The sequence below is a fragment of the Mandrillus leucophaeus genome, unplaced genomic scaffold, assembly GCF_000951045.1.
Source record: "Mandrillus leucophaeus isolate KB7577 unplaced genomic scaffold, Mleu.le_1.0 Scaffold76, whole genome shotgun sequence".
Classification (NCBI taxonomy): domain Eukaryota; kingdom Metazoa; phylum Chordata; class Mammalia; order Primates; family Cercopithecidae; genus Mandrillus; species Mandrillus leucophaeus.
In genome coordinates this window covers 662,682-679,240 of record NW_012108252.1, presented here as the reverse complement: position 1 = coordinate 679,240, position 16,559 = coordinate 662,682, and the positions used below count along the sequence as shown (strand labels likewise).

The following is a 16,559-nucleotide window of genomic DNA, read 5'->3' as shown; positions in this document are numbered from 1 at the left end:
GTATTAGTAGGTAGGGTCTTTGGGAGGTGATTAGGTCATGAGGGGTCTACTCTCATGAATGGGATTAGTACCCTTGTTAAAAAAATTACCCCAAAGAGCTATTTTGTCTCTTCCACCATGTGAAGTCACAGTAAGAAAGCGCCATCTCTGAACCAGGAAACAGGCCCACACAAGCCACTGATTTTGCTGGTGCCTTGATCTTGGATTTCCCAGCCTCTAGAACTATGGGGATAGTTCTCATAAACTACATAACTATGAAAAATAAATTTCTGTTGTTTAGAAGCCACCTAGCATATGGTATTTTGTTATAGAAGCCTGAACAGATTAAGACAGGGCACAAAGTCAAACTCATACTGTATGCCTTATCCAATTTTGTTCTAAATTCTTAGACTTTTTCAAAGTCATAAAAATTACAAGTGTGTTGCAAATCTTAATTTCAACAGGCTTTCTTTCTTTCTTTCTCTTTTCTTGACAGAGTCTCGCTCTGTTGCCCAGGTTGGAATGCAATGGCTCAATCTCGGCTCACTACAACCTCGGCCTCCCAGGTTCAAGCGATTCTCCTGCCTCAGCCTCCAGAGTAGCTGGGACTACAGGCATGAGCCACCACATCTGGCTAATTTTTGTATTTTCATTAGAGATGGGGTTTCACCATGTTGGCCAGGATGGTCTCGAACTCCTGACTTCAAATGATCCACCTGCCTCGGCCTCCCAAAGTGTTGGGATTACAGGCATGAGCCACCGTGCCTGACCTCAATAGATTTTCTTTAAAAACATCAGTGTCTTAGTTTACAGAATGAATCATTAAAATTTGAGATGTCTGCATATTTTCTATAATAAACCATATTTTTGTTTATGCCACTCAGAAATGTATATATATTTATATATATTTATATAAATGTATATAAATAGATGAGAAAATAATGCTAGCCTTAAAGAGTTGTGTTGACCACATTTCAAACGTGGCATTTCCTAAGAGCCCAGGAGACATGAAGCACTGCGGGTGATCAGTCCCCACATTGTAGCACTTTGTATTCCCAAACAGAACTACAAAGTATGAGTTCAGAATAACTCTCCCTAAGCCTTTGCTCACATGTTTGATTTACTACTATTTTAATGTTCCACTTAAAACTTCAAACATCATGCCTACAAAATGCTGACCAAAATGGACAAAATGTGTACAAAAAAGATCAACATCTCACGGTTGTTGGTACTAAATCACTGACTAATGTTTAGCTTGGGATATGCTCAAAACCTTTGATTTTTGTAACCTTTTAATCGACTATCTTGATATCATATGATGTGTTTTCTTCCTTCAGTATAACTGCACATCTCCTTTTCAAGATTTTTATAGTTTTGTATCACCCTGTTAGTCTTTTTGAGTCCAAATATTCACTAATATAATTAACAGTTCATTCAGAAAACACTAAAAGACCACCTATTGTATATTGGGCACTGTGCTAGCTTCTAAGGAGACCAAGAAAAAGAAGATCTTTACTTTAAAGGAGCTAGAAATGTAAAGGTAAAGTTAATAGATAACTTCGATATAGTGTTGTTAGTATTTGAATATTAAGGTATGACCTAGTGTTAGAAGCTCAGAAGAGGGGCTGGTGTGGTGAAGGATGGCTTCTTGGAGTGACGCTCAGGCAGAATCATTAAGATTCAGTAGGAACTACTCAGGTGTTGGAAGTCATCCCAGGCACACTCAGAAAACTGCAAAAGCAAAAGGTGCCTGGGGGACGGCAGTGGGATTGAGACTAGAGATCTGGGCTTAGCATACCTCTCCAAGGATAAGCTACTTAGTGATGGGTATAAAAATGCAATTATGATCATCTTTAGTGTATCCACCAACTTTCTGATAAAGATGATTTGGCCTCAAACCAATTTTAAAGAACCCAATTTTTCAGGTTGTTATGGCCGTTACTAATTATTTTAAGAATGAGCTTCCAAACACTTATACATCCATAGGGAATATTATGACCTATAAGAATGTATTTTGCTAATGAAACATCATACCTACTTTCTCATAGTAACCACAGAGCCCAGTAAAGCAAAGTCCAGGCATGCTCAATACCATGACCATAGAACTATCAACCTGTGACTAGCCTGAAGTGAATGGAAAGTGCAATGCTACTCTTTAATCACTTAGCGGCAAATGGTGAGAAAGTCAATTTTACCTCTGGCCTATTAGATGAGGGCATTAATACATTAGAATTGATTTTTAGGGAATGGAAAAGTAACTTTAAAAAATAAAGAAAAGAAGGAAGGAATGCCCCACAGAGACTCCTAGATCCTCAGATATTAGATAGATAGAGGACTAACCCATTCCCCTAAGCCCTTTTATCCTATAAATATCAATTCTTCCATTCAAGCTTATAAGTAGTACTTCCTTTGATAATATTTCCCAGGCCAATATCATAGTGTTTAGCAGTTGGGGACCCCCCCCTAAAAAAAAGTATCAGCATAGAGAGCACACTAGTTTGAATGATAGTAGCTAGTTGCAGAGAGAGATAAAGCGTCACAACAGCTTTACACTGAAGTTTTCAAACAACATTTTTAAAAATGAAAGGATAATAATAGCCACAGTAGTCAGATTCTTAGGGAAAACTTAAAAAATGAAGAAATGTGAATTAAGGGATAAGAGATAAATGCTTTCCCTGAAAAACAAATCCTAGTGATGTTTTATCTATTTATTAAAATAAAAATAATAACCTATGTAACAAACCTGTTCATGTACCCCCTAAACCTAAAATAATAGTTGGAAAAAATTAAAATAATAATGAGCCTTTGCAAGCACATACATTAATTTAAAAAATAAGAATATGATTGAAATAGATATACTTTATCAAGGTACAATGTACAATACCACAAGAAAAACATAACATCTTTCAATTAAGTTTATTTTAGCTTAGGAGAAGAAACAATGAACCTATCTTTGAAAGTAAATATTAGATTTATTTTTAAAATATTTTACCTGATTTAAATAATTTAGGCACTTTTCAAGACACCAAAGGCAACAAATGCAAGATTTCAGCACACATCGTGCACAAGCATTTTCCTGGATAGGGGAAAAATTGAAATAATCAAAAAACCAAAGAATCAAACTGTCATATAGAAGACTTCAAACATTAGAAAAATAAATAAAAATTTTAAAATCACAATTTATGCTTCAAAGCCTCCACACTTGTCTACTTCCTCCTTAAAACATAATGACTGAATTATTTTTAATAAGTTAAATTCAATGTTTATTTAGTCTCTATTGCATAAGATACAACGAAGTTTGTAACACCTGCAAGGTACTTACGATCTAGTAGGAGAAAAAAATACTAAATACAAAAAAGTTACAATCAGAATGTAGTATAGATACTAAGTGTTATAAGAGTGGAGAACAAAGAGACAGCATCGTTTGGGAGATGGCAGGAATCAGGAAAGGTTTCTGCAAAGGGGTAGAATTTGAGCTAAACTATGTTGAAATGCATGTTATTCCCACAGTCAAGGATAGGGAAGAAGTTCTAATAAGGAAGATATGTGAGTTAACAGAGAGGAAGAGCAGCACAGGAAACTTTATTAACTAGTGATTGGATGAATTTTGCCAGAGCATACGGAGCGCATGAGTGGGAGACAGGGTAGAAGGGCTAGATTTTGCCTCGTAAAGACTTTGAAGAAAACACAACTTTGTATTTAACATTATTGGGTGCTTTTCTACATGCAGAACTGAGGTCTGGAATGTGCCCACAGAAAGTACAGAAATGCATTTTCCTCTTACCTTTCCTTTGAGCTGACTGTGAATATACATAAGGATCATTCGCGGAATTTTGACTAATGTGATAATAAAAGATCCTTTTGCCACCGTACCAAGGTGGTAACGAATAAGGCGATTTACTGATGCCAAAATAGGTGTAAATGGCAAATTCCTTTTATCCCTATTTAAAAAATGAACAAAGACAATTAAAACAAAGCCTAGATCAGGATGGAAACACAGGTATGGTTTAGAGTTCAATGCAGTGAAAAAAAAAAAAAAAAATCAGCTCATCATTCTTATTTTGTCTTATGACAAAATGGCCAAGTGATATATAACTATTACAAATGCTACACACATGCTATATAAAATTAATGTCATTGCTCTATGGTTTCATGGGGTTCTGATGCTCTAATACTTCAAGTTAAATAAAACTATGCTCCGAAAGCTTTTATTAGTGAATACTTATGGGGTTAACCACATAATCAGAAAACAGAATTTAAAAAGATGTTCAATTTAGACTTGGCATATAATTATAATAGAAAACTATGAGGCCTAAAGCTTTCATATTTGGCAGTAAAGTTAGCAAAGGGAACTCACACTTCTTCCGGTCTAAACAAACTAAAAAGACTTGTCCTTTGATGGACTTTTATACAAAGCAGAAGTACGTATGGCACCACTATAAGATTTATTCTTCTGCCAAATACAATTTGTGACATCACGATAAATTTTTTGAGACAATTGCAGAAAAGTATAAAGAATAAAACAACAATCTCTCATTTGACCACCTCCCAGAATTATCAACTATATATAACACTCTATCATACTCATTTCTAATTATTTTGTTAAAGAAATGAAACTCCTACCAGCCCCAGTCTGATTCCCTTCCCCTCCAGCCTGTGGACACCGTCCCTTAGATGAACTTGAGTTTTCTAATAACAACAAATTCTCACCTAGTAAAATAGTATGTTACCACAGCTCCTGCCACTGTCATCTGCTGACACGCCAGAATAAATTCACTGATCCAAATCAGGCCCACCACATGGTACCACCACATGTACTGCAGAGGCCCGGAAATTTTGAACTCCACAAAGCCTTGCTCATTCTGAACAGGACTGCCTAGGAAAATATCAAGGGAGGAAAGAAGCAGCACATAAAGTACAAATCCAGAAATACGGCAATTAAATAGAAGGCAGTAGGGCCCCCCTACCCCAAGCCACAAACCTTCTGATCCGTGTGCTATTTCATAAAGGGACAAAAACAACTATCACTTGAAAAGTTGTGAAATTAAGAATTGTACTATTACGCATTTTGATGCCCTCAGAGGCATCATATAAAGCTTTTAAAAGTTGTTCTATTTGATAAAATTCTTCTTATATTATCAATTATTTAGTTTAACCATGAATTTTCAAACACTTCAGTTTTTTTCAAGACCTATTATTTATCCAATCATTATAGATTTCTTAGCAAAGTACAGAAATTATTATTATATTCAATTGCTAAGTGTGTGTGCTGAATGGACAGATAAGTTACATAGTTACATACAAGTTTACTATCCTTATGATACTTCCATTTAAGTTTAACCTTTGATATTCGGTATGGCTGTAAGAAAGTCTGAGTGTCTAACTATTAACTATATCCTCACTTGGAGCTCTAGTTAGGGTCAGATCATTTCCAAACTAGAAACTCTCAAGGAAGTAAGTATATCCTTGGCTATACTTGGGATTTGAGGTAACTCCTGAGTGACACTGCATTCATTGGTTCATCTTAGAAGGAATCTAAATGTCTGAGTCAGTACCAGAACTTACTTCAAATTCATGATCATTTCAGAATTAGAATGCAATTTCAGGCCTTCCCTGATCTAGACTTACATGGCTAGGATGTTCTAAAAAATCACGAATATGGGCTGGGCGCGCTACCTCACGCTTGTAATCCCAGCACTTCGGGAGGCTGAGGTGGACGGATCACATGAGACCAGGAGTTCAAGAGCAGCCTGGGCAACATGGAGAAACCCTGTCTCTACTAAAGATACAAAAATTAGTCAGGCGTGGTGGTGCATACCTGTAGTGCCAGCTGCTCGGGAGGCTAAGGCAGGAAAATCCTTTTAAACCTGCGAGGCAGAGGTTGCAGTGAGCTGAGATTGCACCACTGCACTCCAGCTTGGGCGACAGAGAGACACTCTGTCTCCAAAAAAAAAAAAAAAAAAAAAAAGGCCAGGAGCAGTGGCTCACGCCTGTAATCCCAACACTTTGGGAGGCTGAGGCAGGTGGATCATGAAGTCAGGAGTTCAAGACCAGCCTGGCCAATATGGTAAAACCCCGTCTCTACTAAAAATACAAAAATTAGCCGGGCATGGTGGCACGTGCCTGTAGTCCTAGCTACTAAGGAGGCCAAGGCAGAAGAATCGCTTGAACCTGGGAGGTGGAGGTTGCAGTGAGCCACGAGAGCGCCACTGCACTCCAGCCTGGGTGACAGAGCAAGACTGTCTAAAAAAAAAAAAGACGAATATGGAGTAGGTTGTTGAAGAGCCATAACCACTACAAGTTCTGATGGCTATTGGACCGTCACCAACAAATGTCTGAAGAATCACCTCTCTCTGATGTTCTAAAATACTGGAATGCAAATCACGTTTGTCACTCAGAGAAAGAAGCATATCTTCTTACCGGTAGTGCCAAGAAAAAGAAGTGTCATGATCCAGTACGCCCAAAACAAGACAAGAGCAAAGAAAGTCCAGAATGGTTGGAAGACTAGCAGTGGCAAGTGAATGAAGACCTTGCCAGCTACGTGGAACAAGGCGATGGTAAGAGCAACACGTTTGCGCATAACCAACATTATCAGGAATAAGATCACCTGTATGGAGAGAATGGTTTCAGTTATTATAAGTAGTGAAAACAGAAACCGAAAATAGTGGAAATTTTTAACATAACCCTTTACCCCCAAACCTGGAGGTAGCATTCTTTGAATTTCAATAATATTTTAGCAGTAAGTATCTCTCTTGCAATATTTATTGTCAATTGTATATTACGGTTACCAAGTGTCCTTTAAAGCAAAATATAAAGGATTTATCAACTTATTAATACATCCTAGAATTTTTTCCTTTTCCCTTTGCCACTCATTATGAATCAAAACATATTGTCAGTCAGGATGAGACTCTTTATTTAAACAGATACACCACAAAAATGAGGTTTTTATTTCTATCTTCCTTATTAGACCAACAGCTCCTTAAAAGTGGGATCTGTGTCAGATTCACCCCTTGCTTCCTCCCACCCCCACATCCCATCTCCAGCAGCTGGCACAGCAAATTGTACCTAAAATGAGATTTCATTCATATTTTGTTGTAATATCTGTATAACAATAACTAACAAATATCTTTTGGCATCAATGGTTTTATGGTGGCTTTATTTTTTGTTTCTGATGCTCAATAAAAAGCTTGGGATTGCTCTTAGAAGTAATGATTTTTTTTTCTTTTTTCAGAGAGAAGATAATGATGAACCAAAGATATACATATAAATTATTTAACCACATGTTAATTGGTAATTTTATTGCTTAATACCTAAGCAGCAAATCTCACACACACACACACACATACACACACACACACACAAAAATACACATATATATTTTGGAGATAAGTTCGCACTCTGTTGCCCAGGCTGTAATGCAGTGACACAATCATGGCTCAAGTGACCCTCCCACCTCTGCCTCCCAAGTAGCTGGGACCACAGGTGCACACCACCATGCTCAGCTGATTTTAATTTTTTATGGAGACAGGGTCTCACTATCTTGCCCAGGTTGGTCTACAACTCGTGGGCTCAAGTGATCCTCCCACTCCAGTCTCCCAAAGTGCTAGCATTATAGGCATAAGCCACTGTACCTGACCAGACGTATATTTCTGAAATAACGCCATATTGTTAAATGAAAAGTTTGAAAGACAAATGGGAAGATAATTAGTGAACAAGTAAATGGAATGATATATTTTTTAACATACTTTTCTGCAGTAAAGGGAATCATTTTTAAAAAGTAATTATCTTATGACAGTAAGAAATATGTTCTTGTAAGCAAATGGTAATGTAAATATTCTAGGTGAAAATCTTCTCTCAAAAAGCAGTCAGGGTAGAAAAAATGTTTCATCAAATAGCACTCATCCCTGAGGGAATCCTTCAGGAGATTTTTTAGTGTTTCATACACTATGGGACAGAGACATTATCTACTGGAGATCAGGGTCAGGAATGCAAAAGCTAGATTTGAGTTTCTGCTCCATTAATGATCTCCTGCAAATAAAACACAAAACCAAAAGACAAGCCAAAGCCTAAACTCACTGTGAACACTGTAGCTGAAATGGCATAAATGAGGAGGGCCCGAAGGTTGTCTTCAGCTATCTGAAGCTGCTCGGGAGTAATAGTTTCTTTGGGAGACCTTCTTTGCTTTGCATATAGCCACCATAGTACACCTGTGCCTCCTGGAGACAAAAGACCCAATTTTTAATGCAGTAATTAGCATAAGAAAATGTGTAACATAAATTCTCAATTTTCTTGACCCTTCCTACTGATCATCATGGGACTAATGCAGTGACAATCCATTTGGCTGGGAAGTACGTAGCGATAACTTTTTGCCAGCATAAAGAAAGTGTCCATTACTCTATTATCATCCTCCATATTAAGCACTTATAAATCCTTCAGTGTATCAAATAAGCTTCCTTCAAATTTATTTATTATTGACTATGAAGCTAAGAGCGAACCAGTAGAAGCATACACCCCTGAGAGGAACTGATCACAAAGAAAGAGCCTCAGCATTTAAGCTGAGGAGGCTGAAGGAAGGAAATAAGCATCACAGAAAACATCAATGAAGCTTGAAGAGGGCAAGGATCTTCTCTGTTGTACTCATCACAGATACCTCTGTGTCTTGCACTGACACAGTAATGCAGTTGATTAAATATTTGTACAACGAATACATGCAAATCAAAAGAACAGTTCCCTCCAAAGGGAGGAACAAAGAGGAAACCTCTGATAGTGGTGGGTGCTAGGGATGAGCATTTTTTAATCTCCAACACTGGTTGAGAGATTCAAAGAACAAGACTGAAGACGGAGACAAACCTACCTCCACATATGAGAGCTGACTTACATACCTACCTTCAACCCATTCAGCAAACATTTTGAATGCTACAGCACCTATTGTTCTAGCTAGAGATAGAGCAGTAAACAAGGCTGAGTCCTCACTCTTGCTGCTCATGGAACTTATGTAATAGTAGGGGGGGAAAAATAAGAAAACAAGGAAAAATACAATATATTAAGTCTAAAGAAAAAATGATCTCCTGGTAAGAAGGATATAGAGTGTTTGGGTAGGGAAAGCTTTGCTATTTTATATATCATGGGTAAGCAAGGCCTCACTGGTATTAGTAAGATGATAACTGAGCAACGGAATCAAAGACAGAGAGCAATCTATGACACTATCTAAGGAAAGAGTGTTCTAGGCAAAGTTCAAAGAGGCTGAGGTAGAATCATCCTTAGTATGAGAGAAAGAAGACCATTGTGGCTACTGCAATGAACAATGCAGAAAGTGGTAGAGATGTGGGCAGACAGGTAGCTGGGGACCAGACCATACTGTAAGGCCTTGTAGGTCACAGTAAAAAAATGGATAATTCAGAGTAGAGAGATGTGTGTGTGTGTGGCTGATACGATAAATGTCTGGGAGATAAAAAACTGAAGTAAAGTCGAGGTACATCAACATCTGCACTCAAGAGTGAACGAGGTCAAAGACAAATTCCATTGCCTATTTGTTGGCAAACACCAAGTAAGTACAAATTTTCCATCTGTTGAAGAGGAGGAAACAAATCAAAACTACCAGAAATTGGTGAAAAACATTTGAGAGCAAGGGGAATGTTTCCATTTTGAAGTCTTGCAGGTACAAGAAAATTGTTCGGAAAAATGTTTAATATATTCAGAAAATGGAAGAAGAAAATATGTTTCCTAGAAACAGAAATGAATTATAGGAGAAAAGCTGAAGTTAAAAAAATAGAATGAAATTGAAATAATGATGTCAAGGAGGAAGCTATTCACAATAGCCATGGTAGACAGTATTTATTATTAAACTTTTAATTTGTGTTAGGAACTGTGCTATGTCCTTTATAGATGTGATCTAATTTAATCATCACAACACTATTAATATCTAGAGCTTTAAAGTTTCGTCTAATTCTGAATCATAATTAAATTTGCCTATGATCTTTTGGGGGAATCTTTTTAATTCTGAAATTTTTTATTTGTGTATTTGATTATTGTTTCTGTTCCATTTTTTTTTTTCTCCTGAGGTCACGGTTTATTCTTCTGCTATCATCTTCTAACTTACCATTTTACTTTTTTGGTAATTTTCCTTTACATTCAGGAAAACCTCTTCAAATTTATTTCCAAATAACTGATTTAGTTTTCCTTACTAGCAGTTCTGTACTACTTTATAGAAGAAGGACAAGTAGTTCCTACTAAAACTAGTCCAGGAAAATGTAAATGTAAATATAATCATAAAACTTTTTAAGGCAAAGATAAACAAGATTTTTAAAAAGATACAGCAGTTGAAAATAATATTTTAACTTTAATTATAACCCTAGTACAAAAGCTCAGACTAGGGCAAAAAGTGGGAGGGAGCAGAAGAGAGTAGGGGATGAAAGGAAGCAAAGTTTATGCTAAATTTAAGGGAGGTAGGGGAGAACTCAACATATATCATCTTATTTCTGACTTTAATAATCACAGTAGTCTAAAGAATTTCAGGAAAGACAGAACAGATGAGAACAGTAAGACCAAACATACCAGTGAAGATTATAAATGTAATGAGAAAAAATTCCATTACTAAAAGGTTTCATATTCAGCTGGTAAAATTTAACTATATATTTTCATATACATATGCATAGAAAAAAAGTCTGGACTTCAAATGCCAACAGTGATGAAATGAGGGGAGGGGCAAATAGAATTATGAGAAATTTTAAGGCAAAAATTAACTGTCTTCCTTGAAGATATAGCATGTGAAAATAAAATTTATTTTCTTCTTTATATTTCTATTTTCTACTAAAGTAGTTAAGTACCATGAAAACAAAGAAATAAATAGCTTACCAAGTGAACCGAGTATGACCAGAATTGTTAAGATCCACACAAGTACTCTTGATATATACCTGATTATCACCATCAAAATCATGGATAGAACTGCAGGGAAGATAAATAGAGAACATATAGAATATTATTTGAAAACACAGGTAAATATAAAGAAAACCTTTTCGACGGTTGCTTTTTTCCCCAGGGAAATAATCTGTTGCTATTGACCACAATTTAGATAAGGAAGGAAACTGGCTGCTGTTGTATTTGACTTTGCTACTTGTACCACTTAAATAGCGTCACTCGAAACCAAAGTCACCTAACTGTGGGTTTATAAACTACAGAAAAAAATACATGCAAATGCACATGGTGACTCAAAAACAGCACAGGACTGTTGTGGATTCACCACGGGGAAGACATCAGACATGCAAACATACATGCCAGCACACAAAGTGTAGAGAATGACATGTCATGTTGGTGACAAGAAAAATTACTACACATAGACAGAGATCAGTTAAATTAGGCGCTACCCTTTATTGAGTAATCTATGTATTTCAGGACCAACTTAACTTCTCTGACAGTCAGTCCAGAAGCTAAATGGCATCTTATCCTTTTCTGGCTGTTTCTCCTCTAGAACTCCAAAGGATGGTCTGACCCTGTGGAGTAACATCTTGAAGCCTACTATGGCCGAACTTCCTCTGTCTAATTTCTCAGCTGAGGTCGGGGGTCCCAGGTAAGGAGACCTTCCTCAAAAAGGAGCAAAGCTGTTTGAGTTATACAGCCAATTATTCTACCTGCCCCAAGCTAAATCCCATGTGCTATAATACTGAGTAAAAATCTTAAAGAAGAAAGGAAAGATTTAACCATTGCATGGGAATTACATTTCTGAAATAATAATTTATAAATTTCTTAATTATCTAAAGGCCCATTCCACAAAAAATGAACAAAGATTTTTTAAGTTTATATTACATACTTAAGCCTCAAAAGAGAATCATTCTAATAAAAAATAGAATTCTGACGGCTTAACATTATTGGCACTATTTTTAATTGGATTTTTAGTTTTTTGGTTAAAGTATTCAACTATTTCAAAAACCAAATAATTTTGATATAAAGCTAGACTAAGAGTCAAGTTTCTTTGGGCCACTTGCAAAGCCAAATAAATGGTTGGGATTCATGTCTAGGTAACATTATTGAGGTACTCACTTTTGCAATAAATGTACAGGAACCAAAAACAGATGGGAGCCTTTCAAATATCACAGAAATAGATTTTCATATGGACAGCATTATTTCAATTGAGTCAAGTACTACCTAAGCAAAAAGAAAATACTCTCTAATGACAGGAAAGACGGAAATACAGCTTGTATCTTCTCAATGGCTATAACTGTTAACAGGCATAAATACTAAGTTTACTTATATAATGAAATAGCTGTTGGTTCCTACCATAGTTTACTTCTCCCAACTAAGAAGGCTTATACATTCTGATAAGGTACACATAGTTCTAGAATAATACAGGGAGTGTTAATCTTGAAAATAAAATTTTTATTTGATTTATTATCTATTTATGGACTAGAAAACTCAGTGGCTAATAGGTGGAGATTTCCTAATTTTTCCAGCAATACATTGATGCTATGCACTGTAGCAATGAAAAGGAAATTACATACTTCAAAACTAATCTATCAGAAATCTATATTCTTAGATGGGAATATATAAGAGAATATGTCGCCTCCTGTATAAGTAAATATACCTTTTAGGAATCATAACTAAAAACAGAGGGTAGTTGATTCATTAAAAGAAGCCTCCTGCTATCATATTAAAGTAGCTGTGGACTAAGTAACCAATGTTTGGGAAAACACTAGTTTTCTCCCATGAAAGAAAAAAAGGGAATGAGTTTCAGATATATATACATACTTATATGTACATATTCTTAACTATATATAATCTGAAACAATGATTTTGGCTATGGGAAGTTAAACATTTTACAAGTATCCCCAGTTGTATTCATATTTTGGCTAAAAGACAAAACAGTCTTCTTCTCCAATACTATGCAATAGCTAATAATGAGAAAAACAATTACCTAGTGATAACAAGCAAAGTCCCAATATAATTTCTTTGCTGGTCATTACTCCACTAATCAGCCTGTGTAAGACACTATTGTCACTGACAAAGGTGATCAGGGCCTCTGCAAACTTGGCATAGCAGGAAATGTTCACAGGAGCACAGCGATGGAAGAATGGAATAGGTGCACTGGTGACACAAGAAAAAAAAATCAGAAAAAAAATTACTCCTACTTAATATAAATGCCACATCAAACACACAAATGAAAGGTGAATATGGCTGCAATACACTCCACCCTCCACGCATCATTATGGGAGCTAAGAGCTGTGTGCTTAATGCTATGAGGATGACTGTCATGGGTAGTGATGCAAATCTTACCACAAGCCTTATCAAAGAGGGTGGAGTGCATGTTCCAACAGAAGACATTACCCTCCCCTTCTGAAAAGAAACACACACACACACATACACACAGAACTACCAAAAGCAAAACCAAACACTTAAAACTCCTTAGCCTGCACATCTACCAGTCACGGGGCAGATGACAAAGCTTACAAACACATACTTTATTGAACTGAAAATGAATTTTTGCCATAAGCGATTTGAAAATAAAAAGCACATGCTTTTACTTGAAATGTGCCACCATTAATAGAATGTTTCCTCTAACAAAACAGCATACAAAATCTCAGATTAATAAAGGTGTTTACAGCATAAGCTTAATACCTCTCATATAAACAAAGTCATGCTGAGACATCAACAAACAGCATAATAGGCAGCTATTTAAAACAGTAACCATGAGTAGTAATATATAGAAATGCTTATAATGTAATAATAGAAGGGGAAAAAGTATATCTAATGTGATATCTCTGCATAAAAGATTACACATAATCATGAGAACAGAAAATAATTAAAAAGTGAGAAATAGTGGACTTGTTAGGATCACATAATTCTGGGCTATTTTCTTTTCATCAGTCACTATTAATCTAAGGTTATCTGTGTCTAAAAAGATGTAAAATAACCAATTACTTAGTCATTTATATTAGGCTTATATGGACTGAAGCTTTTACTTGCGAAAGACTACAGCTATGTGTAAACTGTGACATTAATCTGGTTTGTTACAACATGGTTCTACTTCTGAGAGGATACTATACACTATCTTCAACTTCTGAGAGGATAGTATACACTAATCAATGAGAGATTTTAAACACAGAACTATGAATATGCCTTTGGTTGTGATTTACTCGAATTCTAAGACAGCCATATGTATGTCCATGCATAAAGACACACTTACATGTGCCTTATGTTAAAATTTAGCCATGGTTAACATGAATCCCACATTTCCAGAATTGTTCTTGTAACTTTTTTTTGTTTCGTTTTTGTTTTTTTGCATCTCCCATTTTCCTCTTTTTTTTTTTTTTTTTTTGGAGACGGAGTCTTGCTCTGTCGCCCAGGCTGGAGTGCAGTGGCCAGATCTCAGCTCACTGCAACCTCCGCTTCCCGGGTTCACGCCATTCTCCTGCCTCAGCCTCCCGAGTAGCTGGGACTACAGGCGCCCGCCACCTCGCCCAGCTAGTTTTTTGTAATTTTTAGTAGAGACGGGGTTTCACTGTGTTAGCCAGGATGGTCTCGATCTCCTGACCTCGTGATCCGCCCGTCTCGGCCTCCCAAAGTGCTGGGATTACAGGCTTGAGCCACCGCGCCCGGCCCCTTGTAACTTTTTTTAAAATGGTATCCATGAAAATATGTTCATAGAACTTTAAGTTACAGCTACAACTACGTTTTTGACTGGAACGATACAAATGTGTTCTCATTCTTGGTTGGCACTGTATTTTGGTCCAATGAGTGGATAAAATTACATGGTTGGGCACTACAAGGTTTCTAATCTCAGCAAAGCAACTTTGTATGACCTGAAGCAAAACACTATCCTCATTTCCTTCCTTGAAAAACAATGTTTCTTTTCCAGTAAGAATATAAACACACTATGTATCAGTTTCCTTTAAATGGTAGTAAACGAGCACCATTGGTGGTAAGAATAAGTGACATCTTCCATGCTGTCATATTTGGTGGAACATTAAAATAATATAATTTTAAAGATCTAGCTTTGCCTTAGTCTTGCTTTAGTAAATATATCCAAAATTGATGACATAACAATATGACATGAATATTTGTTTTTAAAAATTGCCTCTTGCATCCCTGTGTATTTGTGTAAACCTCCAAAATGGTATTAGTGAAAGTTAATGCCAAAGGTTTGACATCGTATCAGAAAGCACAGGAAGTCAGAGCATTCTAAGAAATGCTTGAATTATAGGTATTCAAATCATTGTTTTTTTAACCAAAAAGTGCTTCACAAATGATGCAAAAAGATATTAAATTATAGAATACCTTTAAGTGAAGTAGATTTAGTTAAAAATATTATGAGACTCAAAAAAGATTAACTGTAAATTTCTAAGTCAATAGAAGCTGATTTGTTACAGAAACCTTTAAACTGACAACTTTGCCATGATGAAACTTCTTTTCTGATGTTGTCTAGATGCTATCTCTGCAAGTTAATGTCTCTGCCTAAGGACTCTTCTAACCATATTTTTAAACTAAAGCCTGGTTCTCTATCCTTCAAAACTAAAATCCTCTCTGTTTCATGATTATCTGTAACTCCATCCTCTTTATTTATTACCCCATCATCTGTGATTTAGTGTCTATTTAATTCATTTGCCTCCAACCTTGAACATAAAATATATTCACTTAAGGATACTGATGTCTTTTTCTTGTTTTCAGTACCCACTATTTTTCTCAGCCCTGCTTTCCTGTTTTCTTTTTCCTGCCAGGTAACTATAAAAACCCCAATTCTTCTAATCTTGCACCCTGCCTGTAACTCCATCTCTCTCTCTTACTTTCTCCATTGGTTAGCTGAAAGAGTAGGAGTAAGTACTCTGCAAGTCTCTTCAGATCATCATCATCATCCAAGCGGGCACCCATAAATCGATGACACAAAATTATATAGGAACAGGATGCCCAATATGTTCAGTGTTGTTGTTGTTGTTGTTTTCAAATTTAGGATGAGAATAGATGATTTTAAAATAGAATGACTATAACTCTCAAAATGAAAATACTTCATTTTTATTTAGGAGGAAATGCTGGGTAATATCTGCTCTGAACTTACCCTTTCAAACATTTTTACACACTGTTTATTAACAGTTGGCCAATTGGAAAGAGTACTTTTATAAGTATCCTTCAAAGAACTGGAGTAAAATAACAGCAGCCCTTTACACCAAAATTCAGTCTATGTCAGTTAAAAAAATAAATAAATAAAATAAAATAAAACAACCTGATGCTCTAAATTTAAAGGTATAAAATTAGCACACGCTGATTAACTACATTGTCTAGCTGATAGTCAAAATCTGTTCCTAGTGGTAATGAAAAACAAAAATAGAAGGCAAACATAAGAAGAAATAATATATAGGGACATTATTCAAAAATAAGATGAAATACTTAGCTTTAAAGTAAAAAGCACTAGATTCTCTTGTTTGAAATCTAAACAAACTAGATTTCCTTACTTGTCATTCTTTTTCTCAACTTTTCCCCAAACAAAAACAACTCTGCCGGCCACAGGGTTTTGATACTTGAATTGTTTCCTTATTTAAAAAAAAAAAAGTAATAATTGTGTCATTGAAATGGTTTGTTTTATATGTTAGCATTGA

The 16,559-nt window shown here is 35.9% G+C and overlaps 1 protein-coding gene across 1 annotated transcript in view; it reads right to left on the bottom strand.

Moving 5' to 3' along the window:
* Window positions 1-16,559, bottom strand: part of SLC44A1 (solute carrier family 44 (choline transporter), member 1) — a 111,723-nt gene that overhangs the window by 33,084 nt on the left and 62,080 nt on the right. Inside the window, exons 5-11 of the mRNA XM_011966358.1 lie at window positions 12,887-13,056; window positions 10,834-10,923; window positions 8,056-8,195; window positions 6,400-6,586; window positions 4,690-4,855; window positions 3,764-3,920; window positions 2,972-3,055 (exon numbers count right to left, since the gene is read on the bottom strand). Of these exons, the coding sequence (XP_011821748.1) occupies window positions 2,972-3,055; window positions 3,764-3,920; window positions 4,690-4,855; window positions 6,400-6,586; window positions 8,056-8,195; window positions 10,834-10,923; window positions 12,887-13,056 (994 nt within the window). The remainder of the gene's footprint in view (window positions 1-2,971; window positions 3,056-3,763; window positions 3,921-4,689; window positions 4,856-6,399; window positions 6,587-8,055; window positions 8,196-10,833; window positions 10,924-12,886; window positions 13,057-16,559) is intronic.